Source organism: Astatotilapia calliptera, chromosome 13 (assembly GCF_964374335.1).
Source record: "Astatotilapia calliptera chromosome 13, fAstCal68.1, whole genome shotgun sequence".
In the NCBI taxonomy this organism is placed as follows: domain Eukaryota; kingdom Metazoa; phylum Chordata; class Actinopteri; order Cichliformes; family Cichlidae; genus Astatotilapia; species Astatotilapia calliptera.
Window position 1 is genome coordinate 31255110 of NC_137434.1, and position 26767 is coordinate 31281876.

Genomic DNA, 26767 nt, shown 5'->3' on the forward strand with positions numbered 1-26767 from the left:
TCGTAGGAGAAAAGCCGCTGAACCGGCCCGCCATCTGGAACATCTGGAGCATCACGAGGAAAAACAGGATGAAGCTGAGCAGCTGGAATCCTCCATCAGACTATCACAGACTGATGTTAGAGAAGAGGACGCTGCTCAGTGGCAACATGGACAAAAATATTTACATCTAGCAAAACTTTTTAAAAATATTGGCTACTTTATACTATTAATATTTTTGGCATAAATTTTATGAGAAAGAGAAATCAGTAGAATTTCTGTCTTGTGAAAACTGACGTTAGCTAAAGTTAAATATCAAGATTTTAAAGATGAAATTATTTCAACATCCGGCTGTGACCTCACGGTGACCCTGAGCTGGATAAGGAGAAGATAAAACACCTACTGTCACATCGCCGCCCCCTGGTGGTGAAGGTTTTAGTTAGGTTTTGCAAAGGGTAATCAGGCAAACAGAGAAAGCTGAATCACAAATGTGCCTCGGCACGTTTGTTCAGGAGCTTCACTCACTAAATAAGCCGCACACAGCGCAGTGATCAGGCTCTATCAATCTGGTTTTTAAGTGCAAAATATCAGTATTCTGCTGAACTGCCTGTGAGACCTGAATGCACGGTGGCCCTCAGAGGCCAAACGAACTGCAAATAGAAAACTCTGCAAAAGCACATAAAACACAACAGAAATGGGAAAACAATGCAAAAGGAAAAAGAAAAAAATCTGGAAAGAAATCAGAAGTGTTTCTGGGAAAGTGATTTGATGGAAGTGTGGCGGTGGATAAGTTTTTAAATGGCCGACAGCCAAAGAGTAAACTTCTAAAAGTGTGTACTGCGTTTAATCTCACTGATTTATGTAGAGATACAAATGTTGGCAAAGTCACGTGACATTAGTGATCTCAGTGCAGCTCAGGTTCCACTTGTTTTTAAAGCCTTTATGACGCACGGCGTTCACAGACTGACATCAACCTCACAGAGCGGTTACGATGTTATAGATAAATAATGGCAGAATATCCCAAAACGGAACATGTGACACCCACACACATGCTGGGAACACTCAGCTGAATTTCACTTTTACAGTGATGCACAAACATCAGGGTCGATTACACTAAGCTGGTTCTGCTAGTGGTGTCGAGCTAAACCGACGTTTGTTTTAAGGAGAAACGAGTTTATTCACAGGAGCCAGACGCTTGGCCAGTGGGGGAACATGTAGCTCTCATCTTATTTAGTAGCCCTAATACTAACACAAACAGGAAGTACTCCTTGTGCTGTTTCTGTAGTTCTGTACACCACCTGAGCCCGTCACCTCTCTGTCTGTCCTTCACGTTCCCCTTCTCTCTTTCTCTTTCTTCTTTTTTTTTATACAGGTAAGCTTTCAGACAAATGTAGGGGTACCATATATTAAAAGAACAATATTTATCTCTTTCATAGATAATGCATCCTTATATATCAATCAATCAATCTTTATTTATAAAGCACTTTTCATACAAAAAATGTAGCACAAAGTGCTTTACATAGTTAAAAGCAGCCCACCCCACCCTCCAACTCACTCCCTGCACTCTCATTAACATAAATGATGTGAATACACACATATCTCCCCCCCACCCCCCCACCCACACACACGCACACTTAAAGAGTAAAAATTGGGCTGGGTTCACATGAGCCAAGTGAGGAAACACTATCACAGGGAGCCGTCTGCACCGAGAGCCGGTCACAGACCGCAGCCTCCAGGCCGGGCACACAGCAGGAGGGAGGCAAAGGAGGCCCCCAGCCAGGCTGAGAGGACCCCCAGAGACCCAGCAGCCACAGTCGATCACAGCCCCGGTGCAGAGAGCGCCCTCCGAGGAAACACTGGAGATATGACACAATAGGATATATACAGGGTAAAATGATAAAATAAACAAGAACGGGATACAATATAAATATAAATATAAATATAGTAAGAAGATTAAAAAATGGATAAGAATAAAATCAATAAATATTAGGTAAAGCCTAAATTAATAATAGAATAACAGGATAGAATAAATAAGCATAAAAAATAAATAAACGCTAAGTAAAAGCTAAATTAAAAAGGTGGGTCTTGAGCCTGTTCTTAAAAACATGTACGTTCTCTGCGGCCCTGAGCTCCTCCGGCAGGCTGTTCCACAGACGAGGACCATACCACTGAAACGCTGCCTCTCCGTGAGTATGTGTCCTGACTTTAGGGACAATCAAAAGGCCAGTACCAGAGGACCTCAGGGTCCGCGAGGGTTCGTATGGTAAAAGCAGATCTGAGAGATAAGAAGGCCCAAGACCATTAAGACATTTAAAAACCAATAAAAGAACTTTAAAATCGATCCTGAAACACACGGGGAGCCAGTGCAGCGATTCTAAAACCGGTGTAATGTGGGCCCGCCCTCTGGTCTTCGTCAGCACACGAGCTGCCGAGTTTTGTAAGTTGTAAAGTTGAAATATTCTTTTTAGGGAGACCAGAGAGCAGGGCATTACAGTAATCAATGCGACTGGTAATAAAAGCATGCATCAGCATCTCCGTGTTGGCCCGAGAGAGAATAGGGCGGACTCTGGCTATATTTTTTAGATGATAAAATCCAATTTTGGTCACATGTTTAATATGTGGGATAAAACCAAGCTCAGAGTCAAAAATAACACCCAGGTTTTTCACTTGTAGCGAAGGACATAGTAAAAATGCCTCTAATTTAGACAAGAGTTTCTCTCTCTGAGCCTCGGGACCAATGATTAAAACTTCAGTGTAAAGGGTATTTGTCTTTGAGATGAACAAGATACAAAGTGATAGGAAATAGAAATAACTGCACCTCAAATGGTATTTGAAACAGGTTTAAATTTTCTAATTGAATTCATCTAATTTAATACAATAAATGTAATGTCTGACATATTATATGTACATTAAATTACCAAAGTGTGATAGACAATGGTCTCATGAAGTATATTAGCTTGTTGTTTTTAACTAGCTAATCTTAAAATGACTGTCTCTCCGCCTCAGATATATCACATACCAATGTGAAATCAGTCAAAATAAGATGATAAAATGTTTCCAGCGGCTAATGTCTTGGTTGCTAGGTAAACTGGGCAGCGCATCGTGGGCTAAACTGTCCCATTTCACAACCTCTCTGGGAAGGCAGTCTTCAAACTCTTTGAAGACTGGGAACCCGACCGGCACCGAAATGTATGAAGGACCACACTGAGTTTGCTGTTTACTGTTAGCTTGTCACTTCCGCATCCGGTCCGTCAAGTTACTATGTCGCCAGATATATATATATATATATATATATATATATATATATATATATATATATATATATATATATATATATATATATATTTATTTATTTATTTATTTATTTATTTATTTATTTTTTTTTTTTTTAACCAAAAAATGTTGTATTTTGTGCACTTTTGCAGCGTGTTTCTATTTGCCTGTGTTTTCTTAAGTTGCTGTCCCTACCCTCACCTCTACACTCGAGCTTTTCCTTCGTCATGCTCCATTTGTAACATGTTTGATTTGGCGCAGGATGCCCTGTCTTTCAGTTTCTCGGGACTTGGAGCAAACACTAACAGTTTTTAAATTCTAATTTTTCAATTTTTCAATTATATGTAAAAAAAAAAGCCTTAGCCCAAATGGTCTTCCATAGATTGATCTGTAAACGTTCAGCGCTTCCGCTGATTGGTGGAGTGGCGCATGCGCGGCGCAACCAAAAGAAAGAACAGACTGATGGGAACAGGAAGTCCAAAATGGCGATGGACGGAATGATGTCCACGTCCTCGGGTCTATCTTATCACAATGCCGGGGACTTTTACCCGAGAAAGTTCGGCCCGAAGCCGGACGTGGTGCCGTCCGGGGTGACGGAGAGGAAGGTGGGGCCGCTGGATAAACCGGACATGGTGTCGGTGGATGTCCTCAACATCAAGGATTCAGGTTTGTTATGCTAGCAGGCTAACGGCTAACAACACGTATTCAATCAGCTGCTCCGGAGTTTACCGACTAGTTACCGGCTGAAACGACACTAGCACCGTGGCTAACGGCCGGTTTGAGTCAGTTAGACCTTTCGTCTTTTTTTGGTGAGGGCTGTATCCGGATAATCAGTTCGTAGAAAGCAGTTTAACGTTTAAACGGCGTATTTGCACTCCTCCACCATTCCTGTTTCCTCTCCTTTAATGGAAAAGGGTGAAGCAGGAGTCCTCCACCGGCTCCCGTGTTGCTGCTAAATAATCAGCCTAACGTGACTCTTTTGGTCCTTCTTGGTGGATCCAGCAACAACCAGCACAGCTGTAAAAGCGACAGGCTCACACTCCAGGGTTAGGGCCATCTTTCTGCTGGAGTCAGCAGAACCTGATGGTAACTGCTCCATTTCATCTTATTGTTAAAGAAAGACTCACTAATATCTGCTCGCTACACCTGTGAAGTATGTGTGCAGGTATTTTATAGGAAACTAGTTCCTTTTAGATGGAGAAGCTGGAGGAGACAGTGGATGGAAGAATCTTTTCATGTCCTGCTGTCTCGTGGTTGATGTGAGATCAGCTGAAACATGCTCAGTGTGTTAATATCGGTTTGGATCTCTTATGAATAATCAGATAAATCTTTAAAATTGTCAACCACTTGGATCAAAAACACCCTTTTGCCGAACAATGGAAGGGATCTGATCTGTGGAAAGCCCTGGTTAGATTGCTGACCTGACTGTCTCTTTGCTACAAGATGAAGGATCAGCACCTGCAGCAGGTGGAGAACTGGTTTATATGCAGCTCTGATGAGTTAACGGAGGCTGCAAAGCAGAAAAATGTGCTCCAGCTTTAAATGTAGTTCTTCTGAGAACTAGTGATGGTGCATGGCATCGAGGACCACATCAGCTGTGACCCAGTCAATCAAAAGCTGGAAACCTGGAAAACCTGAGACGGGACAAACGTTTCTGTCCTATAAGGCTGTAATCACACTTTTAAGTCCTTCTGTAGTTGTGCTGTAACACACTGACTGATTTTTGTCGTCCACAGACGTCCCGATGCACAGGAAGAAGCACGAGCACGACACCTACGTCCTGGTGAGTTTCCTCAGGTTTCACAGTCATAGTTTCTCTCTTATGTCTCCAATGGTCCACGTGGGCTCAAACACAGTCAAACTCCAAGGAGTGGAGGGTTGGCCACAGAGAGAGAGAGAAATCCTCTCCAGTGTGACATTGGAACAAAGGATTGTAGAAAGAAGGCAGGCAAAGCTTTAATTAAGGCTTTCATGTGTGATGCAAAACAGTCATTTGTCAGAAAAATGCAGATATTAAATATTTAAATGAACATACTCTTTGGGGTAAAGTTTCTGCAGTGTTGTTTTTCTGGGTTTCAGCTGTTTTTAAGCACACGCTTGGGTTTTACAGAGTTATTAGTCGTCATCTGACGACATCAAAAAGCTGAAAACTGTTAGACTCAATTTGGTGTCACCTCAAAACATTTCTGTCTTCTTTAAAATCCGCAGAATTTTAGCTGAAACCCTGGTCTGATCGTTCTCAGTGCCTCTAATGTGAGTGCTGCTTTGGCCAGGCAGTCATCGTGTGCTGCTGTGACACTTTCCCTGCATGAATCTGTCAGCCCGTCTCTGCACATTTCCCTGGAAAAGGTCTCCAAGCTTTGGAAAATGTAAAGGAGGGCGTCTGAACTTTGAACTGTATTTTCAGGCGTTTTGCTGCTTTCCTGCTGATAAAGAGCTCATGGCTGATTCATACTGCACCAAAGTGACCGATAAACAATTAAATGTTAGAATTAACATTTTACAGAAAGACATTTTTCCATTTTCTACAGCAAATCTGTGTCTCATGAAGAAAAGCTGAGATGTGTGATTTTTGTTTTATTAACATGTAGCAGGGATTTTAAATGTGTAATTAAACTTGTTTACACTGACAGAAGGCAAAGTTTCACTCGTCCAGCCCATGAAGATCAGAGTGGGCTTCGTGGATCTGACCCAGGATGGAAAACTGAGCCGACTTCACTGTGATTTATTTTCCTTCAGTGTTACAAACTTAGAATAAAGTTGTTCTTGAGGTTATCGGGAAGCTGAAATAAATGTGCTACAACACGCAACCACATGGTGGCGGTGTAGGTCAATGTTTGCCTGCCGCTCTTCTGGACCTGATCGTAGTTTAATTTCACTGACAGCCGGACCGAGGGCTTTTATTTTGCTTCTCATGGCTCTTCCTCGTGTGCTTTGAATTTTCAGGGGACTATTCACCCGTTCAGGAAGACGCACAGATCCATCTTTGGGAAGCTTCTGCAGGAGTTCAGGCTGGTGTCCTCAGACAGACGAGTAAGTGATGAAACATGTCGTGTCCTCTCCGGGCTTTGGTTGTTCGGCCTCCTCTCGTTTTCACTGAGCGGCGATCATCTGAAGGATCCTCACGTTATAATCCCGATAAGCTGGTTAGACGCTGTGTGTCATACGCCGAGCCCAGCCCAAACACCTCCTGTAATCCTGTTTTCCTGAAAGGTCACCGTGTTCCAGCAGGGATGAAACCCTCAGAGGAAAACACTGTCATTCGTGAGCTGATTTCACGTTCTTTAGCTCGTTAAAGGTCCTCGGAGCGCCGGCAGAGCCTCCGCTCATCTGCTTCCTGCTGTCATCTGTTTTGCTGCTGCTTTTTGGTTAAAGTTTAGAATATTCCCTCTGATTGGAAGATTAAACCGAGCAGAATTTAGGATTTTAGTAGCAAACCTTTCCCTTAAACTTTGATGAGTCAACCTGTGACTCTGTGCAGTTTCAAAATCACCAAAATCTGTTCAGAAACCAGCTTTTATTATTTGTTCCACACTAGATGAGCCGTGGCAGGTACAAACAGCCCTGTGGTGAGCTCTGCATGATTAACAGCTCAGAATAATTTTTCTTATACGGCACCCTCAGTTCATCCAGTGTGAAACAAGCTGCTTTAGCTCCTCCTTCCTCCAAAGACTTTCTTCTGATTGGCTGCTTTTGGAAAAATAAGGTTTGAAAAGCAGGTGGGTGGGGCTTCGGCACATGAGTCTCTCTCTCTGACATCATAAAGACCTGTAGATTAAAAAAAAAAGACTGAAAGTTGTTTTATATGAACATGCAGCGCTGGGTGTTTTAACTGCAATGGTAAAAACTCACTGGGAATACCACACACACCTTATCGCAGATCAGGCTTACTTTGAGTGTAAGGTTTCATTTCTATGAACATATGAACACACAGAAGCGAGATTTTTGGCAGTGAAACCTTTGAGTTTGTGTTTGTGCTCCGTCTGAGTGATATTTACTTCAGCTGTGGCTGATGTAGGTGAACAGTCTGTGTGAAAAAGAGGGAGATCCATGTGGACTTCCCAAAGTCTGCATGTATGTGCTGAATTGAGTGAAGAGGTCATCAGATTAAAGGATGTGTGGATATATTATGTGTTTTTAATTTAAAGTCTCCTGTGTCACTCCTACTCGCCCTCGAATGACCAAATCACAGGCTGTAAAAGCAAATGGCACGCACTCACCAGGATCACCCACACCAGGAGGCGGCTAGTCTCTGTGGGTGATCGTCGTCAGCCTGTCACTTCATTTGGTCGATGTCCACGCTCGGTCTGGATCCAGATAATCCTTTAACATCAAACTCCAGGCCTTTAAAACAACCCTCCATCAACCCCGTGAGGTTTCCACCACCTCTGACTTATTAGCGGCGTTTCCAGCAGAGATACGCTGCTCGGTGACCAAATCTGGGCACATTTAACTCTGAAGTTTCCTTTCAGTTCTGCTTGAAACGGGAGGTGCTGTGGAGCTAAAAGAATAAAAGATGAAGTGAATAAACAGTCATTAGAACTCGTGCGGTTTAAAAGCCAGAGAATAAAAAGGGAAAGAAAGACTGAGCAGAAATGGGAACACGCTTTTATCACGCTCAGGTTTGGGTTTCTTTCTCTGGGTCTACCCCGAGGTTTCCTCCCAGCTGGATGTCCTCAGAAAACCTCCAAAGGGAGGCGCTCTGGATGCATCCAAAGCAGACGCCTGAGCAGCCTCAGCTGGCTCGCTTTCAACACGAAGGAGCAACGGATCTATTTTTAACTCCTCCGCTTATCTCTAAGGCCAGGCTGGGCTCGTAGGTGAGCATTTAGCGTCCGGGCCTGTATCATCATCACGACCTGAAAACTTGGATCGGGGTCAACCGATTCCCAAAGCTGCAGTATCGGAGGAGAACGGGAAAAAGTTGGATCAGTCCATCACAAAATGTGAAAACATCTCCAGCTGTAACAAGCAGAATAATCCCAGTGTATAAAACAAACAAACAAACAAAAAACAAAACGGTGACATGGAATAAATATACTGAGTGTCCTTTGGTTAACTCTCCTTCCTCACTTAACTCTCACTGAAACCCAGCTGTCCTCGCTCAGAGCTCAGATCGTCTGAAAGTTCCTAAATCTGAGCAGCTTGAATTAAATGCTGGTAGGAGCTGTGTAGTGCAAATGTTAGTGCTTCAGACATCGCACACGAGGCTTGTGTTCATGCCTGGTTTTCCTGCTTCTGGCTCCTGCTGCAGCCTCCGGTTCAGCCGCCTGCTGTAGGCGTCTCGTCAGCATCTCTCGCCCTTCCTGCAACACGACTTTAAATCCCAGGGAGGGTTCTTCTTCTGCGATTTCCCCCTGTACACATAAATTAAATATTCAACAACAACATAAAAACAAGGAGCAGAAGCAGAGTTTGTACTGATTCCTGCTTATAAATAAAAATACAATTACAGTGCATTAAAAAATAAGGTAGAGCCAAAACAAAACAGGCACAGATGTGGAGCTAAAAATGTTTCAGAACAGGACAAAAAAAAGCAAAAACACTGAAGGCATGGTAATGAATGTGAAAGGATTAAATGTGTGTGTGTGTGTGTGTGTGTGTGTGTTATTGTGCTATAATCCACTTTGGTGATGCACTAGCAGGGGGTCCAGCCTCCCCGTAGAGCCCGGGATTGGATTACGCAGTGTCGTACACGGCTTAGCGACCAAACGCGATTCAAAGCAGCAAAAGTTGAGACGTGCTTCCTCAGCGCCTCGCCTCCAGTCTCCGCTTACATCTCCTGTTTGTGCAATAAAGCTCGTCAACATCTGATTTGAGGTTTTATCAGCACGATGCAGATATTTTTACTGATCGCTGAAATCTGCAGGTTTCATGCCATAAATGCTGACATTAGGTCTGTGAAACGAAGTCGGCGTCAGACTCTCGCTGCCTAAATGTGCCTCAAAATGAACACGCGTCCTGCGCCAGCTGGCGGATGGCCTTTGTTTCCTAATGTCAGCCAAGCGGTCACATAAAGGTGGTTACCAACTGGAAAAGTCAGCACGGGCTCTCCCAGTCTGACTACGAGTTCGTGTGAAAGAGGCACAAACGGCGAGCTGTGTGTGATGATGGAAAAAGAGTAGTATGTAGACCAGGGGTGGACCTCTCCAGGCCTGAAGGGCCAGTGTCCTGCAGGTTTTAGATCTCACCCTGGTTCAACACACCTATATCAAATGATTAGTTCATTACCAGGCCTCTGGAGAACTTCAAGACATGTTGAGGAGGTCATTTAGCCATTTGAATCAGCTGTGTTGGATCAAGGACACAACTGCGAGTGGCTGCTTTGATGTCTTTTCGGTTGGTGGTGCACCTCTTGGTTGAAGACGCGAGTGTACGATCGTGTCACCTTTGACCAGCGTGTTAATGACACATCCATTCAGAAGCTCACAGATTCAGATTTTTATAGACCGACATGCTGCAGATGTTCAAAAAGATGAAACATTCTGTTAAAAATAAAAACGCTTTTTAATGGCTTTGCTTCTAGTTTCGAATCTTCCTTTCATATGTGTGGTGGATCGTCTGAGTGGCGACACCTGTTGCTCAGGAGAATACTGCAGCAGCTACCTGCGGCTTCACGGTCTACAGAAACGGATGTGACTGTGTGATTATGTTACTGTCAGACTTCCAGCTGTATGTTCTGCTCGCAGCCATTTCTTTTAGTTCCTGACATCAGACAAACTGAGCGTTAAAAACGGCCCCATTCAGCGATCAGTGCGGCTCTCCTCCCAGCTGTTACGTTAAAACAAGGATTTACAAGGAGCAGAACTTAAAGGAGTGCTGCCTGAAGGATTTCTAAAACGATGGAGGAAAATCAGCAGCACTGAAGTCAGGCTAGTTCAAATGTAATGACAGTTGGCCAGAGAGATGGTGCAGTCCTGATCAAAAGTTTAAAACCACTTTAAAAATGACAACAACAAAAAAAAAAAAATTATATTTTGCATTTTTGGATCTCAACAAGGTTCCAAGTAGAGCTTCAACATGCAACAAGAAGAAATGTGAGTGAGACAGAAACTTTTTTCAAGCAATTTATTGAAAACAACACTTAAATCGAAACAGGTGATCAAAGGTTTAGGACCACGTGTCTTTAAATCGGTGCAAAAATGTGAATTCATTGTCATGTTCTGTCAGGTAGTCCTGATGGCAAAGGTAAACCAACCCTGAACGTGGTCGTGTTGCATAAACAGGGACGCAGTGAGACGGTCATTTGGAATTTCTTAAAGGATCCTGAGGGTTATGGAACAAAAGAATCAAGTGGAAGACCCCAAAAAATGTCACCAGCACTGAGCCGGAGGATCTGATTGGCTGTCTTTTGAGACACCGGACGATCCTCGACCCAAACTAAGGCCGTTACTGGTGCCGACTGCAGCCCCATAACCGTCGGACGGCATCTGAGACTGAAGGGCTTCAAAACCAAAAAAAAATTCTTCAGAACTTCGTCAAGACAAACGACATCACGTGGCAGGAAGAAAACACTGAAAACGAACCAAAAGTCAGCTGAGGGGGGTTGGGCCAATCCCAGCTGACACAGGGCGGGACAGGGGCGGGTACACCTGGACAGGTCGCTGGTCCATCACAGGTCTAACAAAGAGAGATGGACAACCAGTCACATTCACACCTACAGACAATTTAGAATCACAAGTTTAGCTGAACGTGCATGTGTTCAGACCGAATTCAAACCCTGGACTGTCTGTTGCACCGGCGCTAACCACTGGACCACTGTGCCACACAGACCTGCTGGAGAGACTGAGAATGACGCTGATGAGATCCTCCTCCAACACAGGAGGAGACTTTAGACCTGGGAAGAAGAAGTGGAAGCTTCTTGCAGTTCTCCCTCAGCACAGGGTTGGGGAGCTGCATCGACGTTTTGAAAGCAAAACGTCCCGACGAAGCTGAACGGGGACATCGGGAAGGACACGACTGCAGGGCGGCAGGGAGAGGCTGGCAGGCTTCAAACGAGCGGGAAAACTCGTCTGCAGCCGCCGCCGCTTCATTATGTAAGTGGGTTTATTTTGAGAGGAGAACACTGCCACCCTGGAGACAGCGAGGCCTGTCGGCGCGGTCTGAGCGCCACACCGAGGTCATCGGAGGTCACTCCTTGTGTTTTAATTGCCACCTAAAGCGAGCCTCGGTGGGTTTCGCCACACACAAAAAAATATCCCACAATCCCGCTCTGCACAAAGTCTCGAGACTGGTGTGAGTCACACCTCTGCTCGCCACGATGACACACATGTGCCTGGCGCTGCGTGGTGATGCCGTGATGCGCCTGGCATCAGCAGCGACTCGGGATTTTAATACAGTACCTGGTGACTGACCCTCTGTCACTCCAGTGTCACATGTAGCCTCAATATGCTGGCACGCCGTCACGCTGCCGCCGGACGGCCGGGCGAGGCCGCTGACAGACAAACGGGGGCAGCAGAGCGTCGCAATGTGGCCGCTGTGCGCGCTCCCCTGGGCGCTCTGCATACGTGGAGGGAAGCGAAGGTGGGGGGGTGTTTTGGCTCGAGTGCTGTCTCTGTGTTTGCACACACTCTCTGTCTCTCTCACACACACACACACACACACACACACACACACACACACACACACACACACACACACACACACACACACACACACACACTGAAGGTCTCCCATGCCTGTCGCTGGCTAGTGCTGTCACCAGACGCCCCAACGCTGTCATAACACAGCACACCACAGTAATTGTAGATTTCACAGCACTCGGCGCTCCCCACCACGGCATATGACTCCAACACGAAGTGACAGGCCAGGACACAAACACACAGTCGCTCGCCCGCCTCGCTCCATTTCTCATTTCTCTCCCCTCTGACACACACAGGCGTGCACGCACACACACAGGCGTGCACGCACACACACGTGCACACGCAGCCTGGACTCAAGGTTTTTTCTCTTCATTGAAAATTCTGCTGATTGCACATCCAGGCTGAGGGAACAGGCTGTACTCACAGTAAAAACACTCAACGTTTACCTGCGGACTCTGTTGGAGTTGTGTCACCTTTGTGTGTTTGCCCATAAAACCCACAGAGATTTAAATGCGCCTTATGTGCTTTTTAAAAAAATGCGTTTTATTAAGGTTAAGATCTTTTACTTGTCATTGTAGGAAGACGCAGTTAAATTTCTTTTGTTGTTGAGCTTTATGCAGACAACAGGAATGCGTCTCTTGCCTCTTCTTATTTGTGCGAGCTTCACCCTCACGTGCCGTCGAGTTCTCTTATAATAATGATGGATTGCATTTATATAGCGCTTTTCGAGACCCTCAAAGCACTTCACAATTCCACTATTCATTCATTCTCACATTCACACACTGGTGGAGGCAGCTACAGTTGTAGCCACAGCTGCCCTGGGGCAGACTGACAGAAGCGAGGCTGCCATATCGCACCAGCGGCCCCTCTGGCCATCACCAGTAGGGTGAAGTGTCTTGCACAACGACCGACACAACGACCGAGGCCGTCCGAGCCGGGGCTTGAACCGGCGACCTTCCGATTACAAGACGAACACCCAACTCTTGAGCCACGATCGCCCCATGATCAGCTTAGATCAGCTAACCAGGCTTTTGTTTTTGTACAGCACTTTGGTCAGCTGTTCTGTTGTTAAAAGTGAAATCTTCTCGATTCAGTTTTATTTATACAGCGCCAAATCACAACAGTCGCCTCAAGGTGCTTTATACTGTAAGCTAGACCATACAGAGAAAATGTATATGACCCCTATGTGCAAGCATTTTGGCGACTGTGGGAAGGAAAAACTCCCTTTTAACAGGAAGAATCCTCCAGCAGAACCAGGCTCGGGGAGGGGCGGGGCCATCTGCTGTGATTGGTTGGGGTAAGAGAAGGAAGACATTGGTTTAATAGCAGGATTTTCTTTGAGTCAAGTTGGATGTTCCCTTAAAAAATCACAAAGGTTTCCTGTTGGGAATAACATCCAGTAATCACTAATGTCGCCTCGTTACTGGTTACCAACACAAACCACACATGAGGACAGAAGCTAAACACTGGTGTAGCTTTCTCAGGTAAAGTTGAGCCACCATGACATATGGAGTTCCACAAGGGCCTGCTTTAGGGCCTATTTTATGTCTTTATAAATGCTGCGTATGGGTCTGCTGGTGCGTATCATTAAGTGCTAAGAAGCACAGCACTGTGTAAAAGTCTTGAGCCAGGCCTTCTTTATGTGTTGCTGCAGTAATAGATGCAGTAATTTATTGAAACATGCAAACATACATGGAAATACTGACAGCCGCCCTTTCACGAGACATTTCTGAGGAGGCTTCAGTCAACAGTAGACGATCAGCTGAAGGTCCAGGTCATCTCTGATCTGTTGTAAATAAAAAGGAGAAGAAGAAATTCTTCCTTTATGCTCCATATGCCAAGTTTTCAGCAAATTTTTTTCACCTTGTTGGTGCAAAAATACTATTTTATGTCAGATTTTGGCATTTTTCATAGATTCTACTAAAGAAATGGAAACACCTGCTGGTAACAGGTGCTCAGTTGTGTGTAGACATAACACTGATTCATGCTTTGAGTTTGAAGCTATTTCTGCTTGAATGAGTCGTAGGTGGTTTAACAAACATGAAACTGCGGTGAAAATGATCAAGTACATGGACTGCACTGAAAATGAGTGAAAAAGCCGCCAATGTCCAGAGAACAACTTAAAAATACCTTCAGATAATCTGGAGAACTATTTCTCAAGACCTGTTTAAGAATTACAAGACAGCCTGGCTCCTCGAGGCAAAATCTAAAGAAATGAGGCGTGGCTCAGCGCTGTATACGCTTGGTGTTCTGCTTCGTTTATTTCTCTGTTTGGAATAAGAGGCTCGGCCCTGCAGATGTTCCTGACGGGCAGAGCTGCTCTTTGTCATCACCGAGCCCGTTTCCTGCTCTCGTGCTCTGAATGTGACCTTCCTCTGGGCTCGTGTTTCTGATTCAGACCTCAGCGAGCCTCGTTCACTCAGAGCGTTTACTTAAATCTCACCGAGCTCAGAGCGGCGGGACTGCAGGTGGGAAACTCACCCTCTCCGTCCGAGAGCCAAAACCAGCAGCTCCCAATCCGATTGGAGCTCTGATTGCCTGTTAGAGGAGAGCTGTCTGTGGTGAGTGGTTGAGACGTGATTAAGCCTCAAAAAATGTATTAAAAAAAACCTCTTGTGTCACTCTGAGTTTTGTTTGGTTTACTGAGTGTCAGCTGATCAAAGCCTGACTCTGATCAGCTGACGTTGCTCCTTGCTCGCCGGATGTAAAGATGTCTGAGGAGCGCTGGTGTTCCTGCTCGCTTATGAACCTTTTTGTTATTATTGCATGTTCGAAAAAGATTTGCCTCACGTGTGCAAATAAACTTAAAATAATTGTATCTGTTCTGCTTCATATGGTTAACCACACTGATCCATCCCAGTCGGTAAAAAGCTTCAAAACAGCTTCAAAACATTTCTTCAGCACTATGAGTGAAGTAAAGTCCCTCGTGCCTCTCGTCGATGTGATGCTGATTAAAGGACTGCTTGTTGGTATGACGGGGCCTCAGCGGGGCCTCGACCCGGAGCTTGAGCCGCCGCTCTCTGATGGCTTTCTTGTTTGTTTGTTGTCGTTTGCAGTCGTGGAGGATCCTGCTGTTCGGGGTGCTCAACCTGCTGTGCACCGGCTGTCTGCTGATGTGGTGCAGCTCCACCAACAGCATGGGTGAGCACACACACACACACACACTCTCTCTCGGAGTCTCGGATGTTAACCGGCAGAGATACCTGTCGACACACCGTAAACACAGATTGACACACAGACACACACACACACAAACACAGGCAGGATCGTCTCGCCGCAGGGGGTCAGGCTGATCCCGATGCTGCTGTGTGCGTGTGTCTGAGGCGGCGGCGGCGGGGAGGTCACCTCAGTCAAAATATTGCACTTTAAAGGGCACGTTGAAGAAACAGAGTCCTTCACAGCGTCTGCTTTCGCCCTCCGGTGCTACAACACAGAGAACACATCTGTCATATTGACAGGCGCGCTTTATTTTTTCCTCTCCAAACTCAGCAGCACAGCAGAGCCGTTCCACCTCATAGCTCTGCTCGCTGTATATGAAAGAGACAGGTTTAAATCAGTCTCAGAGCTGTGCAGATGGGAAGGAGACGTCTGCTCACAGGTCGGTGGATTCATAGATCGGTGGGAATGATGCCGAGGAGAGAAACATTTCCAAAAGCCTGAAATATCGGTTGTCGCAGCTTAAACTCGTGTGAGTGTTACGAGCTCAGGTTTGATTATTTAGTGTTTGTGCTGATGCTCCGTCTGCCTCCAGCCGCAGGGTGAGGCGGCGTGTTTATGGTCAGCGAGGCCTGTGTATGCCCACCAACATTAAATCCTCTCAGGGATCCATCGCTCTGAAAAACGCTGCCATGAAAAGAACAACATGCAACTTTATCCCCTGCTCTGCCTGCAAATACTGCGGCATCAGACACACGCACACACTGAGACACGCACACACACGGGGTGGTGGCGTCGGGTGTCGCACAGACAGGAAGCAGAGAACAGAGGTATCGAACAAACAGGGGAAGGCGACACCGCTGTCGATACTCGGCCCCGAGGAGAACAACGGGCGCAGACAGCGGGCCGGTCTCAACGCTGTCAGACAGTCCTCTGCACCGAGGAAGTCTCCTCCGACCTCAGCAGCAAACACAACTTTAACCCAGGTTACGAGGAAGTACGACACGTGCTTGTGTTTATGGATGCACCCTTTGAGAAAAAGACAGCGACGCTCACGCTGTGGCGTCTGGTACATTCGTGTTTGTTGGGCGACGTTTGTGCAGCTCATGATTCCAGTCCAGGCTCCGCCCCTTTTTCTGGCATGTAAAGACACACTCCCTAATTGTATTTAGACTGATACTGCTTACATTTAACTAAAACTGATCTAAACACAGAAACTAAGGCTACGTCCACACGTGCACGGGTATTTTTGAAAACGGAGATTTTCCGTTTTCGTTTTAAAAAATTATCCCGTCCACACGTAAATGCAAAAACGAAGTTTTCGGAAATCTCCACCCTGGCCGGAGTTTTTAGAAGAATTGCTTCTCTGAACTTTTCAGATGGAGCCACTGGAAAATCCTTCCTCCTAAAAACTCTGTTATCTGAGAGAATATGTTCTTCCTCATTCTTTCATCATCATGAGTGCAGGGGAGGGTGGAGCGGGTGGAGATGATGTTGAGCGATGATTTGAGACAGGAAGGTTTAAAGATTTCATATTGTTGTCTTTCATTTTCAGCTCATTGAGCAATTTTGTTTCATTTTTGTCAAACTATTCCGATTTATTTATGTCAATTACCGGTAGTTATCAGCTGTGTGTGTGTGTGTGTGTGTGTGTGTGTGTGTGTGTGTGTGTGTCAGATCCAATGAGATCTCCTCCTGTCCTTAGCTGTTGGCTAATGACCCTGATGATGTGGAACGTTCACTGTTTATCTTCCACCTCATTAGTTTGAGGCCAATACACACACACACACGCACACACACACGCACGCACACACACACACACACACACGCAAACACACGCACACACACACACACACACACACACACACACACGTATGAGGCGTGGATGCACAGACCCTCACAGGTTCACACCTACACACTTATTTTTTAAAATTTTTGATTTCATGTGTGCAAAAAAAGATTTGCTGTGATTTTCAGAACTGGACACAGAGCTGTGATGCTGCTGTGATGCTGCAGTGATGTTGCTGTGCAGCATCACAGCAGCATCACAGGAGCCGACCAGCTCAGTTAAATCATGCCAACATTCTCAATGATGTCATGCTTGGAGACAAATCTAATGCCTCATTTACAGGCGACTTATTGGACATTTTTATGTAGTTTAACTTGGAGGCTAATTTGTTCGTACTTCACTGCAGCTGCTGGTGTTTTCTGGTGCCTTTGAAATAAAATGTGTACATCCAGCACCTGTGGTGCAGAGGCAGCCTTCATTTAAATGAAGCATAAGCCACATATATGTGACTCCCCCCACGCACGCAGACGTGTCCCCGCTGACCTCCCTTTGCAGACACTCTTTAGCTCATGACTAATGGCTTAGCTGACGTTTAAATACACACCATAGATTTACAGCCATCAGAGGATGGCATGTTCTCTACAGTCAGTTTCCTGAACTTTTACCCTAATCTCAGCCTAATCTTACTTTATCCCAACCTAACAACACATCTACGCAAAAAACGAAGAAATGAGGGTGGTTCAGGCCTTTTGCACAGCACTTGTATCCAGATGAAGGCATGTCAGGGTGGTCTGCATAACTGTAAGAAGCAGCAATGACGTCACTGCAGACAGAAGGAACCTGGTTTAAATGTTGGAGAGGAGCAGGTATTTAAAGCTAAATCAGAGGGAAACGTTACAGGTGGCGTTTCATTTGTTACCTTATTGTCATTGTGAAAGCAAAAAGAAAGCCAGTGCTAACCTCACGTTGTGTGTAACTGCGACACAGAGAGACTATAAAGTGATCCTACAAATGATAAAATATACATCAAATAAACCAAATTAATGAAAAAATATATTTGAAGACATAAAAACACAGTCTGTAGTTACCTGTAAACACGTGCCTGTCTTGAATAAATGAAACTTCAGTCTTACATCACGAGCGAGCCGACTGAGATTGTCTAATATGATGAATCTGATTATTTATTAGCTGAAATCTGGACAAAGCAACGATGTGAATGTTCAGGTTAACGCAGGCTCCGTCAACGATGCCTAAAAAGGTAAGTTCATAGGTTTAAAAACGGTTCAATGCAAACAACTACAGGCATCAACGGCGTTGGACGAAACCATCACTATGACACAGAAGAAGTCGAACCACGCTGCACCATTGTAATCAGGCAAGGCAAGTTTATTTGTATAGCACAATTCAACAACAAGGTGATTCAAAGTGCTTTACAGAGACATTAGAAACAAAAACAAGTAAAAAGCATAATTTAAAATTGATTAAAACAATCAAACAAACAAACTAACTAATTAACAAACAAACAAAACAGTATATAAAATCAAAACAGATAAAATCAGAACAGTAGATAAAATCAGTAGTTAAAATGTTAGTTTTGAAATTTAAGCTTAAAAGTGTGGATTTGGTGCTTTATTCAAATGCAGCTGAGAACAGGTGAGTCTTCAACCTGGATTTAAATAAACTGAGTGTTTCAGCTGATCTGAGGCTTTCTGGGAGTTTGTTCCAGATATAAGGAGCATAAAAGCTGAATGCAGCTTCTCCGTGTCTGGTTCTGACTCTGGGAACTGATAAAAGACCGGATCCAGATGACCTGAGGGATCTGGATGGTTCATACTGGGTCAGGAGGTCACTGATGTATTTTGGTCCTAAACCATTCAGAGCTTTATAGGCCAGCATCAGAACTTTAAAGTCTATCCTCTGACGGACAGGCAGCCAGTGTAAGGACCTCAGAGCTGGACTGATGTGGTCCACTTTTTTGGTCTTAGTGAGGACTCGAGCAGCAGAGTTCTGAATGAGCTGTAGTTGTCTGACTGATTTTTTAGGTAGACCTGTAAAGATGCTGTTACAGTAATCAAGCCTACTAAAGATGAATGCATGGACTAGTTTTTCCAGGTCCTGTTGAGACATCAGATCTTTTATCCTTGAAATATTTTTGAGGTGATAGTAAGCTGACTTTGTTATTGTCTTAATGTGTTTTTCTAAGTTTAGGTCTGCATCCATCACTACACCCAAATTTCTCGCCTGGTTTGTGGTTTTTAGATGTATAGATTGAAGTTCTCTGGTGACCTGTAATTGTTTTTCTTTGGCGCCAAAGACTATTACTTCAGTTTTGTTTTTGTTTAGCTGGAGAAAATTGTGGCACAACCAGTCATTAATTTCCTCGATGCATTTACCAAGAGCCTGTACAGGGCCTCGGTCTCCTGGTGACATTGTGATATATATTTGTGTGTCATCTGCATAGCTGTGGTAGTTTATTTTGTTGTTCTTTATAATCTGTGCCAGTGGGAGCATGTAGATGTTAAACAGAAGGGGTCCCAAGATGGAACCTTGGGGAACTCCACATGTGATACTTGTCTGCTCAGATGTGAAGTTACCTATTGATACAAAGTATTTCCTGTTTTCTAAGTATGTTTTGAACCAGTTTAGTACAGTTCCTGAAAGACCTGCCCAGTTCTCCAGTCGTTTGAGTAATATGTTGTGGTCAACTGTATCAAATGCTGCACTGAGATCCAGCAAAACTAGGACTGACATTTTTCCACTGTCTGTATTCAGACATATGTCATTAAACACTTTGGTCAGAGCGGTTTCAGTGCTGTGGTTCTGTCTAAAACCTGACTGGAAGGCATCGTAGCAGTTATTATGTTTAAGAAGTAACTGAGCTGTTGAGAAACTGCTTTTTCAATGATCTTACTTAAAAATGGGAGATTTGAGATCGGCCTGTAGTTGTTCATTTGTGTCTTGTCAAGATTGTCCTTTTCAGTATAGGTTTGATTACAGCAGTTTTTAGTGATTCTGGAAACACACCTGATAATAAAGAAAAGTTGACGATCTGTAACAGGTCTGACTCTAAAGTCTTTGAGACCTTTTTGAAAAAACTTGTTGGCAGGACATCTAAACAGCAGGAGGAGTTGTTCAGTTGACCTAAGATGTCCTCCAGGTCTTTGCTGTTAATAGGGTGAAACTGTTTGATGGTGTTTAAACAGTTTTTTGGTGGACACAGTACATATCCTGGATCTGCTGTTGATGTACCAATTGCTTGTCTAATCTTTTGGATTTTGTCTGTGAAGAATTTGGCAAAGTCATTGCAGGCCATGGTCGAATGAAGTTCAGCTCCCACTGACACAGGAGGGTTTGTTAGCCTGTCAACTGTAGAAAATAAGACCCGAGCATTATGGCTGTTTTTAGTGATGATGTCAGAGAAGTAGGACCTCCTTGCACTCCTCAGTTGTAAATTATAATTGTGAAGTTTCTCTTTATAAATGTCATAATGAACCTGGAGGTTTGTTTTTCTCCATCTGCGCTCAGCTTTCCTACACTCTCTTTTTTCATTTTTCACTAGTGTGGAGTTTCTCCATGGAGACTTTTTCCTTCCAGAGATAACCTTCACCTTAATGGGAGCAATAGTGTCCATTACATTTAACATTTTTGCATTGAAGCTATTGACGAGCTCATTGACTGAACCTCTGGACAGGTCAGGTGTTAATGGGAAGACCTGGTTAAAAATTGCACTACTGTGTTCAGTTATACACCGTTTTGTGATCACTGCTGTTGATATATTTATGTGGGCTGAGATTTTACTTTCAAAGAAAACACAGTAATGATCAGACAGGCCCACATCAGTACCATTTTATACCACAAGGTGGCGCAGTGCTGTAATCTTTATATCAGTGTTAATGAGGAAGTTGTTCTTTACAGCTCTGTGGGACATGTGGGCTTATATAAAAGTGAAAAAGCGAAACCTGCGGCACACGAAACATGTCACCACGCTGGTGAAACTCTGCCCCCTGCTGGTGAAAGTTTTAGTCGAGCACTGCAGAGGGAAACTACAAAAAGCTCTTTAAATGTGAGAGCTCAGACTGTGTGTGTCTGTGTGTGTGTGCGTGTGCACACGCTGTTTAAGCAGCCAGTGTTGCTGAAACTTAATCTGATGATGATTCTTCAGATCTGTGTGTGTGTGTGTGTGTGTGTGTGTGTGTGTGTGTGTGTGTGTGTGTGTGTGTGTGTGTGTGTGTGTGTGTGTGTGTGTGTGTCCATATCAAATTGTGCAGTGGACCACTGGATCGTTTTTCAGCTTTCTACAAAATGAAGACATCAGCTTTTTGTCTCTCTCTCACACACACACACACACACACACACACACACACACACACACACACACCCCTCTGTTTCCCTGACAAACACACACCTCTCAGCACTTACCTGAACTCACCTCCTTCTCTCTCCTGTCTGTCTCAACCCCCTGACCCCACCCTCCTCCCAGCTCATGGCTGCTCCATCTTTCAGAGGCTCTTCATGTTTTCCTCCTCCTTTCACAGAGTTGGACCTAATTGCATGTTGCATGTGTTTGCTTCGAGGCTTCCAGACTGAATAAACTTTATTCCCTGCAGCAGCTCCTGGGTGGGACGAGCCTCTCGTCTCTTAATTCAGTTCTTTGACCTTTATTTATTTATTTCAGAGCACAGATGTCATGTGTCATATGTCATCCTCGGCCTCTCCAGGCTTTCATCAGCACGACTTTGAGCTCTGTTTTTGCTTTGTTTTTTGTGCGCTGATCATTTGATGGCACCGGTCGAGTGGACCCAGAAATGGTTTCTGATGGCAGACCATACTTGTGGATTTATTTAAAATAACTGCTGTCTTTAAAAGCGTTAGGGTGGTGGTGGTTCGTACCCTGCCTGAGATCTTCACCCGTACAGTCAGTGCAGATGTGCAGGTTGGATCCTGTGTGGCGGCTGAGCAGCTGAATATTTCACTGAATTAACATTTCTAAAATCATACAACCCACATTAATGCCCAGGTTCAATATATAGTTTAAATATTTTGATTGTGTGTGTGTGTGTGTGTGTGTGTGTGTGTGTGTGTGTGTGTGTGTGTGTGTGTGTGTCTCCAGCTGTTTTTCGGCCCAGAGCAGCTCAGACAATCCAGGTCAAGTGTCTTCAACAGACGAATAAACACACGTCCTGCTCCTCCGTCCTCGGGAGAGTTGAAGACTGAGCCTGTGTGTGTGTGTGTGTTTGACTTTCTCACATTAAGACAATGAAAGGATAGGTGTGCGATTTCAGAATAGAAGACCTGCCCTCTGTGGGGGGTTTTGTGATGTGCAGATCTTAGTTTGATTTTGTTAGTCGTGTTTCAGTCTGAGACAGATGATAAAAAGAATCTGATGTTTCCTGGAGTTTTGTTTTAAATTCGAGTAGAAAAGACGGTTTTCATGCACTGACTTTAGAAGTTGGAATATTTCAGTCGTATTTTCGGCTGTTGCAGTGTTTGTGTGCATATCCATGAGTTTGTTTGTTTCTCATCCCGACACGGTTGAGTGCACACATGTGATCTCTGTGTGTGTGTGTGTGTGTGTGTGTGTGTGTGTGTGTGTGCTGTCCCCAGGCCCTCAGTGTTCCTGTGTGTCAGAACACAGCTGGTGAAGCAGTTCGTCCCACGGGGCCTTCAGTACAGCCAACACACACACATTTGCTGTAGCTGTGTGTGTGTGTGTGTGTGTGTGTGTGAGAGAGAGGGATCCACTCCTCTTGCTCCCCAAACAGCCACCACATGTGCTCCTGGCTCTTCCTATGACTCGATCTCCTAAACACACTGATGTCTGTGAATGTGCTCCCAGGGGTCCCACCTTTAAAGGCACAGCCTGCTGCAAACTGCAGTCACTTCATTCTAACGACGGCTTGTTTGGGTTCAGACTGCAGGAATTTTAAGCAGGACCGGAGTGATTCGACTGTATGTGCTCCATGCCCGCCTTAACGTGTGGGCCGGCCTGAACCAAACATGGAGGATTAATGTGCCGTCGCCTGTGTTGAGCAGCCGTCCGTCCCACACGGTTGGAGACAAACTTAGAGGAAATCAGCAAACAGAACCAACATGCAGGGTAACAACGCTCGCTTCTGTTCCTGAGACATGAAGGTCTTTATTGAGACTACCACAGATCCCACCATACCAGAGCTCCACCGGTCATTAATAAACAGATTTTGGAGAAAACGGATTTGGTTGCAGTTTTCTGTCCTGAAAGTTCCACGTGAGTGTTTGCAGGACTTTGTGGAATCACGAGGACTCAGAAATACTGGAAAATGATTGAAAAGCACAAAAATTCAGCCTTTTTTCATTTTGAATGAAGGTCAGGTTTTGTGTGCATTTAATAAGCCTATCACAGTGTCTCGGGGGGGGGGGGTTTACCTGATCTGTCATGAAGATGGTCCTTTGGCTCTGAAATTCCTCCTAAATGCAGATCCAAGTCAGCAGAGGCAGCCTTAACACAGCCCTGCTGCTTATCTTCATCGTGTTTTATTGATTATCCTCATCAGCAGTGCCCGAGGAGGGGGCTGCGGGGTCCGGGGGGGGGGGGGGGGGGGGGCTGTGTGGTTTAACATATCACAGCCAGCTGCCTCTGAACTCCCACGTGGAGACACGAGTCTGACTGAGAGCGGCGTCGCTCTGGTTTCATATCGACGAAGATCTGCCGAAGATGTCGAGGGCGTGTCTGTGTTTCTGTTTGACCAATTAAATAATTAAAATATGATCGTATGGACACGATGGTTCCCAGTCTTATTCATTTGATTGATTTCCAGCTTATTTCCTCACATTAAGCTGATGAAGACTGTGTGTGTGTGTGTGTGTGTGTGTGTGTGTGTGTGTGTGTGTGTGTGTGTGTGTGTGTGTGTGTGTGTGTGTGTGTGTGTATTGATCAGCACGTGTGTATTGAGTGTTTGCATGCTGATATTATAGGCAGTGTTGTGATCATGCGTTTGTGTGTGTGTGTTGCCTTCTCCAGTTTAAAGTTTCCTCCTCAGTGGTCAGCAGTGCACCTCCTCCTCCTCCCGTGTCCCGGCCGTCTCCTCTTCCTCCTCCTCATATTCTTCCTCGTCCCCGAGGATCCTCCTCCTCACCGCAGCAGTTGAGGCGTTCGATAGAAGCTTTTAGTTTACATCTGCACCACATAAGAGCTGAACTGACACCACGACCACTGTGTGTGTGTGTGTGTGTGTGTGTGTGTGTGTGTGTGTGTGTGTGTGTGTGTGTGTGTGTGTGTGTGTCAGTTTACTGGTTGCCGGAACCAATGACACTAAGCTGCTATTTTCTGTGGTTAGCACATCCAGATCCCGATTTTGTGTGTGTGTGTGTGTGTGTGTGTGTGTGTGTGTGTGTGTGTGTGTGTGTGTGTGTGTGTGTGTGTGTGTTCATATCTTTGTGGGGACCAAAAATTGAAAGTTTACTTATGGGGACCAGGCTTTTGGTTCCCATAAGTTTGAGACTCAAAATGTGGTTTTAGTGTCTAACTGTTGCCCCAAACAGAAAGCGGTGAGGTGGAAGTTGTGCTGCATTTTTAATGATTAATCTGACCAATAACATGGCTGCTGTGAGGTCACTGTACTAACTCAGCTCCAGTTTTCTTGGTATTTAAATCGTTTTTCATGTCGCATTAATCAGTGCAGATCAGTGTGGATGCTGTTGCTAACCGGGCATAGAAGCTTTAGCTTATTGGCTAAAGCTCCGCCCTTTCATCCATATCAAAACAACATGGCGGCATCTAAAATGCTGACGTTGACGCGTCGAAGTTCAGAACGAATGGGTGATGCTCTCACTGCAGTTCTGCCATCTTTGTGCCTGCTGCTGGTCGGGTTGCTGTTGAGGCGGTCCTTGCTATGATGCAGCTGGTGATGGCAGTCCTAACCAGCTGTCCTGTGCTCTGCCTGTTTGCTCTGCAGGCCGGCTCATTGGGCTGGTTGGTCTAGCTTCTCTCTGATAGGTTTCTTCCAGTGTCACAGTCTCAGGCTCCAGCTGCTGATGGAAGTCCTTCTGGCCTGGAGGTGGTGAGAGGTGGAAGGCCACGCTAACCAGACCCTGCAGCAGGTGGAGAGCTGGTTCAATGCCCCAAACACCACCAGCTGCAGTCCAAGACCGTGAAGCAGGAGTCCATCATGAGGACGTGATGGTTATGGGAGGGGCAGCTGGTTTAGATGCACTCGTAGAAACTTTCTTAGAAAATGGGCCACACGAATTCTGAATCTGCAACCTGTGAAGGTGCAGCGTCCGTTTTAATTCTGATTCCTGTGTGTGTGTGTGTGTGTGTGTGTGTGTGTGTTTGGGCTTCTCCTCTGCAGACACCATTAAATATTCATCCTGCTGCTCGTATTTCTCCTCTCTCATCTGTCCGTCCACTCCCGGCTGCTTTCCTTCTTCCTTCTGTTTTAAATCCTCACACTTTGTTTCTTCTAAAACATCAAAGAAGGAAAGCAAACCCAGGAAAGACGTGGAACCAAGAGAACAGAAGAGTTGAGCCAAAAAAATAAAGAGAGACGAGTGGTTGTGACAGATTTGCTGCCCTCCCCTCCATCGATCATTCCTGAAAACAAACACAGGGATCTTAATCCTCTCGTTCTGTTCTGAGTATTGAGTTCAGGTCCTCTGGGGCCTTTATGTCTCTACATGTTCTAATATACATGTATGTGTGTGTGTTTTCTTGTTTTGTAGCTCAGCGTAATGTTCTCCATCTGTTCCTTTTAGTATGAGTGTGTTTTACAGATGAATAATGTCCTGTCTGCTGTGTTTGCAGCTCTGGTATCACATCCACACGTCCTCTGGGTGTCAGTGTTTGTAAGCAGGAGGCTGGGACAGGAATTCAACTGGCTTCTGTGTGTGTGTGTGTGTGTGTGTGTGTGTGTGTGTGTGTGTGTGTGTGTGTGTGCGCTGCAGTGTACATGTAAACCTATCTGAGCACAGCAAGGGGAAATTTCAGCCCACGTATTGATTTGCTGCGGCCTGTTTCAGGGTCACTGTGATGTCAGCGTTTGTATTATTATTGCTTTTATTGTCTGCAGCTCTTAATTCAACACAGTGACATCAACGCTCATTGATCCCCATGGAGAGATGAGCTGCTGCATATCAAAATAAAGTCAGCAAAAGGACCTTCTGAAAATTATTTTATATTACTGTAAGTCAACCAAATCAGTTTACCCCCAGAGTCACAGTGTGAACACAAGTTCCTGCGTCTGTGACCAGCTTTGAGCATCAGAATCATACCAAAAGTTTCTGATACTGGAGAAAACGTCAAAAATTGTATTCTGGGTAAACTTTAAAGGCTCATATCAGATGTGGGACAGGTGAAATCTAAGAGAACCACAGGCTCAGGCGTGGAGGTGCCACTTCACACTTGATTTGAAGCTTTAACAGTCTGATGTGGAGGTCGCTGCTTTCTGAATCAAACGACCACCAAACCCAGCACAGTCCGCTCCGTGGCTGCAGCTGCTGTCCAGGAAAGTTATGAACAGAATCGGTGAAAGGCGATGCGCCCCACGTAGCGTCGCCTTTTTGTGGGGCTGTTCACTAACAGAAACTGGCACCCGCACACTTGTTTGCTAGCACGGGACCAGAAACTCAACAGGGGAGTGTTGACTGAGGTCAGAGGTCAAATTTAGTGCAGTAAAGTTGTTTATATGGTGATAAATCCCAGCAGCAGTCTCCTCGAGGCGTGTAAGGTAAAGACCCTACGATGAGCCAGCACAGTAACAGCGGGGAGGAAAAGCCCCTAAATCAGGGCCCAGTGTCTCAGTTCTGATACCTCTGGACTGGTTTGGAGGCCGGCTTCCTGCTTTGCTGTTTTCTTTTTTGTTACTTAACGAAGCAAATTTGTCTGACTGGCTGTTGGAGCATGCCGGGGCCGCGATGAAGCAGGTGGATGGTGTCTAAGTACAACTGACATGAATGTATTTTAATTCACATTTTAATTAGATTATCAGTGTTATTGACGAGTTCTTACGTTAAGTCT

At 45.1% G+C, this 26767-nt stretch overlaps 1 protein-coding gene and 1 long non-coding RNA gene across 2 annotated transcripts in view; one reads left to right on the forward strand and one right to left on the reverse strand.

The window, feature by feature from the left end:
- The first annotated feature begins 3355 nt into the window (after positions 1–3355).
- The window catches only part of slc30a6 (solute carrier family 30 member 6), a 60062-nt gene continuing 36650 nt past the window's right edge, over positions 3356–26767 (forward strand). The window contains exons 1-4 of the mRNA XM_026190990.2: positions 3356–3915; positions 4986–5032; positions 6196–6282; positions 14888–14972. Of these exons, the coding sequence (XP_026046775.2) occupies positions 3618–3915; positions 4986–5032; positions 6196–6282; positions 14888–14972 (517 nt within the window). The 5' untranslated portion in view covers positions 3356–3617. The remainder of the gene's footprint in view (positions 3916–4985; positions 5033–6195; positions 6283–14887; positions 14973–26767) is intronic.
- Positions 6750–9831, reverse strand: LOC145419727 (uncharacterized). The gene is made up of 2 exons (XR_013901064.1): positions 7470–9831; positions 6750–7017 (listed from the first exon to the last, which is right to left on the reverse strand). It is a non-coding gene; the product is annotated as an uncharacterized LOC145419727 (long non-coding RNA).